The 6,606-nt window shown below is 39.1% G+C and overlaps 1 protein-coding gene across 1 annotated transcript; it reads left to right on the forward strand.

Moving 5' to 3' along the window:
- Window positions 1-970: 970 nt before the first annotated feature.
- On the forward strand, window positions 971-6,606 carry LOC139139822 (galactosylceramide sulfotransferase-like). Its single transcript, XM_070708759.1, has 2 exons — window positions 971-1,273; window positions 5,330-6,606. Exons 1-2 carry the CDS (start codon window positions 1,122-1,124, stop codon window positions 6,423-6,425), a joined length of 1,248 nt encoding a protein of 415 aa, XP_070564860.1. The 5' UTR covers window positions 971-1,121; the 3' UTR covers window positions 6,426-6,606.

The following is a 6,606-nucleotide window of genomic DNA, read 5'->3' on the forward strand; positions in this document are numbered from 1 at the left end:
ATCGACAGGTTTTTTCATCTCAGGGTAGGGTAGCTTCATGTCTGCAGGGGAAATAGAATGACAAATATTGAGGGGAATTTTTTTCCAGGGCAAGGGAAATCGGCAAGTTTTTTTCGCCACAGGGATGGGGAGCTTCAAAAATTGACAGTGGAGAGGGGAAACAGGCAAATATAAGTGGGGAGTGGGTAAAAATGAAGTTTGAGTGCGGGAAGGGCAAGTCGAAAAACTTTCAGTGGGAGGGCAAATTATGAACAGCTTATTAATTACCCTCATGACTTAAAATTGATCAGTTCACATTACTTGTCATGCACAATATATCTTGTCATAGTAAAGACCCCTTTAAAAGTGCAATGTTCGTTGGCTGCACCTGCTTCTTCTTATCTTTGTTAACATTTCACGAATTCAGACATCACATAAATCTTCACACTGCAGTATATGATAGCACGTCATGGCCTGTAGACTTGAAACGCTATAGTACTGTCGCCGTTTTTACATTTTAATCAGTGAAACACAAGTACTGTATGCAGTGCGTACAAGCCCTGCATAACAAGTCGACAGCAGATATACAACTCTTTGCTAAACACTGAGTGACCTCCAACCTGGCGATACAAGATTATATGCGGATTGTGGCTACAATTGTAAATGAACGTTTGTCTGTTCCATTTTTCTATCAATAGTGTCATTAATGGCATTGTACAAACAATAACGAATTGTGTAATATTGCTTAGAGAATAACATTTGCGGTAACATATGGTTTAAGGATGTCTACACTCAGCCCACAGACAGAGGATGTTCACTTGAAGCCAATACCGTTGGTGCGCGAACGACAGTCGTTTTCGTATCTATACTCTTGGTCGATTTCGGACTGGAAACTTATATTTTCAGTAATTAATCAACAGTTAATTGAATTGTCCCTTTCTTTCAGAAGATATTGCATGTGAATCGTTGATATTACTAATTCTACACCATACGAAGCTGATTAATAGTGTATGCGTATTCAACCTCATAATGACACAAACCCCCGTCACAAAATCGTGCAGTCCAATTTGGCGTGACAAAATTGTCGTGGTCATCTTCCATCGTGTACGTTACAACAACATTTCGCGGCATACTGCAAGCCCATGGCTGCGAAAACATATCTGCGAGCGATCGTGATATTTTTTAGTGTTTACGTAGTGTACTGGATTGGCTTTGAAGCAGGAAGATACGCTAAGGAGGAACATTTGAATGAACGCCGACTAATAGGAAATGAACATGGTCCGGGAAAACTCGAGTAAGTAAAACAGCTTATATTATATGTTGCGTTTTGCTTTTTACCAAACCAGTAGCATTTTGGGAAACTTGAACAGGGGTCTACTCCATAAAAGCTGAATTATCGTAAGCCTATGCAAAAGAAAAAAGTCACGCTACTGATCGGACGTACCGCGTTTGATCCTAGAATCCCATAATTTTATCATGTTTCAGGCGTTCATTGTTAGGAAGCCGTCATTAACTTACGACCGGGGGTCGGAGGAATTTCATCGGAAACTCCAAAATTTAGAGAACCACCCCCCTGCCAATCATGATGAATTTGAGTAATCCCCCCCCCCCTCTGACTCAGAAATTTTGATTGACCCCCTCACTTAGAAAAGTTAAATACCAATACATGTATTTGTAAAATTTACAAAAATACAACAATAGTAAAGACTTTTCAAATCCTGATGTATCGGCTAGATTATCATCGGTTATCTCATGACGGTTGTGAAAGGTGAAACCAACAAAATGAAATTCAAAGTGACAGATACAGATATAGAAGCTCACGCTATAACCAGTATCCAACCATATAGTATTATTTAATTTGGATGGGTATCATGACAGGGTTTTCACTAGGATATCTGACTGGGCAGAATTTGAAGTACAGGGGGAGAATACGTGAGAGGCTGAGGGGAAGTGTCAGAGGGAGTGTCCCCTTTCTTGTGTGGAAAATTTTGAGAAATTGATGTGCGCAATGCTGCAGTCTGGTACAATCTGAGATGTTTAATTTGCTTCTTTACTAGTAAAATACAAGGGGAAGGGAGCACGAGATTGGTGCCCCCTTCTCGGACTGAAAATTTTGAGAAATTGCTGTGTGAAATGGTGCAGTCTGAGAGGTATTTCAATTTATTTCGCTCCAAAAATTGAGTAACCCCTTCTCCCTCTCCACTGCCATATTTTGAGCAACCTCCTCGAGGTTTTCAATGTTTTGAGTGACCCCCCCCCCCTCGCCTTCCTCCAACCCCTAGGCCGTATATAATGACGGCTCCCTTAATGAATGTTGCATATGATGTCTCTGAATATATGGCGACAAAACTTGAGTCGAAATAAACGCTTATGTTTCAAAAGTGTGTTCCCTGTACGATCGTTGGAACCCTCTTTGTAAATGTTACAAAAGTGCCAATCATGATTCTTCACATTTATCATCCGGCCAAAGCGATGTTTACTGGCAAGCTGGTCGAAGCAAATATGGCGGACGGAGGTATCAGTCTGAAAGGTTCCAATCAGCAAGGTACCTTTCTTTCTGTAGGCGCACGGTTTTTTCAATCGTAACAAATGATGAAAATGACGTACGCCATTTCAGCGGAAGTTCATGTAAGCTATATACATACCAATGACGATGTCGACGGACCAAAGTTTGGCAGTGATCGTATAATCGTCTTCGGTAATTGTCGAGAAAATCCTTTGGGAATATGTCTATTTTGACTTTGTTTAGTGCTGCATTTCATTTTATCACAAATGAGTTGTAGATAAGTTTTTTCCGCATACTTCAGACCTTGGGTAATCGGTTAATCATTAAATTCACACGCTATCTAAGCCATTTTGTTTGTGTGCGTCGATCACAGGCAGTCGATTAGTGACGAATATTACAAGCGATTGGCGAAAGACGAGAGCAACAAGCATCTGACTTTCGGAGCTGCTCGATGGCCTTTCGCAACTGTTATAAAGTTTATAACAGTGTCTATAGGCCATGCGAATTTTCGTCTCTAGATAAGCGTAGAAGGCCAAACAGCACAAACGGACAAGCGTCTTTCAAGAGCATAGACTTTTCTTGACCGCGAAGTATCTGGTTAATCACGGCTTCATTCATCACAACGAGGCGAAACTAAATCATCGGAGTTCGGATTTGTTATCCACTTGTCCTACATTCAAAGTTTCAGTATACATGAATAACACAACTTTAAGTTCTGCTTTTTGTCACATAATATCTTAATTATTTGCTCTCCTGTATCGTATGCAGTCAAGTTCACCTTCATACGTACATGTCACCATAGATGTGATGTTACCTCTCTTCTGAAGCGGATGTCGGGTCACCTTGGCATACTCTGCCGAATTGCGGCAGGTTGTCGGACGCTGCCAGTGTCCGATATTGCCAAATAGCAGGCGAAAATGTTGTTCATGAGTCATTCATTCAATGCAACAACTAAACTTGGCATAAATATAACTGCAATCATAATGTAGTATTATAACGAAGCTGTCTTTCCGCTCGGTGTTCGTCCTGACTGTCAGGCAGACGCGACGGTGCAGGGAATTTACTATAGTTCTCCCGGGTATGGACTATAATCGTGTTCAGTGGAGACTGCGATTTTGATATCCAGACAGGTGATTATTGAAAGCTGAAAATCCTCTAGTGTGTAGCAGTTAGTGTTTACGCCCTGATAAACAATTGTTTACATGAGAATTCAAAAACCCAGCCCAGTGTATGCAAATTGTTGCGTCATCAGCAATCTTGTACCTTATCGAAAGAGAAAGTGACAAAACACCTAACTCTCATGATAAAATTATTATCGATTTTCACGTGACCGATACTGTATGTGATTAGAAATGTGGTGTAATATTTGAACGCTTGGATACGCATTGTTTTTTTTCCATTTTAACCAAATGTCGGTATTGCTTTAATTTATTTGTTCATCCATGCATCAATAAATTGGGGCTTATAAATTGGGCTCGAATTTGACCCCATGGGAATGAGCTCAACTAAGAAATGAGGCCACTTTGACTTGAGTAACACTGTTTCACTTCTCTAAAGTGATTTCAGTCCGACCTTTCCATTAAAACAATTAGTTTCTAGGCTTGCTCCAATTTGCACTGATGATTTTTCACTCAATATGTCTTTTGCCAGAGAGACTGTTACTGAAATCGTTCGCAATATTGACCCATGTATTGTTGATGTCAGGTCTTAGTTGTCAGCAGATTTTTGTTTATAAATGACGACAAAACTGGATTTTGTTACATTTTTGCCACTTCTTCTTATTCATTCCAAAGTTTCTATCCACGTCGCTCCTCGTCTGTATCACTTGCATTATCTACCGGTTTTTCAACAACCCATATTCAAAAATTTAGTTCCTATTTCAAGTGCAACTATTTTCCTGCTCTAACGTATCTTTCGCACATGATAACTTTGTACGTACCAAATTGAAATGTAAAGTAAGCCAGTAAGATGAAACTCCAACTGAAGCAATCTTGCATCGATAAATTTGGAGAATGTGCTTTTAGTGTTACAGCTCTTTGCAACGTCCATTTGCCATTCGCTATTCTTCTATAATTCAACAAAGTAGTATATTTTTTCTTGAAGATCTTGAGAAAATACAAATTAATAATCGAATACTTCATGCACCAAGTATTCAGTGAAAGTGACGAGCAAAGCAGACGCTTTCGGGCGTTCCATGAATGCAGCGAATTTTACTTGCAGAATAATATTTACTTTGTTATCTGGGTGTGAACAAAGAAATCCACGCTTGGATAATTTGTTTGACAGATCAGCCATTATAAGACACATGACACTGGGTTTTCACGCTTTTCACACACACAATTTTCTTTAAGGATGTAAGCCAACAACAGCGCAAATACTTTAACGTTTCTCCTTACATCACAGGAAAATCACTTTTGCCCCTGTCATCATTTTCATGAAATTTTGCACAGAACTCAGTGAAAAGAAATGAAATTCAACGTCATCATAATATCTTCCATCTAACGTGCTCAATATTCTGAGAACATGTCATTTAAACAACTGAAAAACATTTTAAAAACCATCGTGAAAAAATGTCATTTCAGAGCTGTATTTGCATTCATGGCCATAATATACAGTACATTTTATAGTAAGATGACAACGTTATTTTATATGGATATCAATAAAACCAGCCAAGACAATGTGAAAATCCACAGTAGAAAGTAATAATATTACTTTCATCTTTACTAATCTGACACGCTCACTTTAAAGTTGACATCAATTTTTTCAGTCACACTGAAAAAGATGTTATCAATATATTCCAATTTACTGAATTATCAATGTTTTGTCAACCATTTTCCGTTGCAGAATATTCACCAAAAATATCAGGGAAGACACCGTCGAAGGTAGCAGTCGTGGTGGAGGGAAGATGGCATCAACTGAAGTGGAAACCTGTGAACCTGTGAAAAAAATTGTGTTTATAAAAACTCACAAGACAGCTAGTACAACTCTCGCATCAATTATTGAACGATTTGGGTATACAAGAAACCTGTCATTTGTGGTACCCCCTGATAGGAAGTACGGACCACACATCTTGTCGAGCAGCAGCAGATTTACACGAGCAATGCTGAAGAATAGTCCGTTACCGTTGAATGGCGGGAAATATTATGATATGCTGACCAATCATGTGCGATATAATCGCCCTGAAATGGATGACGTCATACCAAATGCCACCTATGTCACAATTATTCGTCATCCAGTCAAACATTTTGAGTCTGCTTTTTCGTACTTTCAGTGGGGCAGATTAATCAAAGATTCGAATGATAAAATCGCAAAATTCATGGAAAATCCTCAAACATACCTGGACAAGAAGGTGTACTTTTGGTACCAGAGTCATAACGGTCAACTATTCGACTTGGGCATGGATACAGCTGACACTAACGACGATAAGAAAGTTGATGCTTATATTCAAAAATTAAATTCAGAGATGGATCTGGTTCTCGTTGCTGATTATTTTGACCAATCATTGTTGGTGTTGAAAAAACAACTTTGTTGGACAATGGATGATATTCTGTACATTCCAAATGGCGTCAGAAGCGAAACGCAACGCAGACACATTACGGATAATACTCGACAAAAGATTGTTGCATGGAACAAATCAGATTTCAAGCTATACCAACATTTTAACAGAACACTTTGGCAGAAAATTGATCAATACGGAACGACATTCGAGCAAGATTTACAAGAATTTAGACAAAGGCGACAGAAGGCGATGAACGAGTGCACTGACAACATGTCAGTTCTTCAAAACGACCCTAGAGAAACAAGATACAAATTAAAAGCCAATGCTTCAGATTTGTGTCAAAATCTTTGGCGAGGTGACGTCACTTTCACAGCCTTGTTGCGGAATAGACAGCTTGAAGGCAGAGTACTTGAACCCCCACACAACCAACAAAACAATTGACATTCTTTTTAATAGCCAGTTTGTCACTAATTGGATCGTAGTTTTTAGTGGAACAGTGTTGGAAGGGATCAGTATACCATCAGACTTCAATAAAAACCGAATCGATTTCATAATCACAAACAATGTCCTCTTTGTTTACTCAAGTGAGAACAATAGGAAGACACCAAACGTAAAGGCCTGT

Source organism: Ptychodera flava, chromosome 9 (assembly GCF_041260155.1).
Source record: "Ptychodera flava strain L36383 chromosome 9, AS_Pfla_20210202, whole genome shotgun sequence".
Classification (NCBI taxonomy): domain Eukaryota; kingdom Metazoa; phylum Hemichordata; class Enteropneusta; family Ptychoderidae; genus Ptychodera; species Ptychodera flava.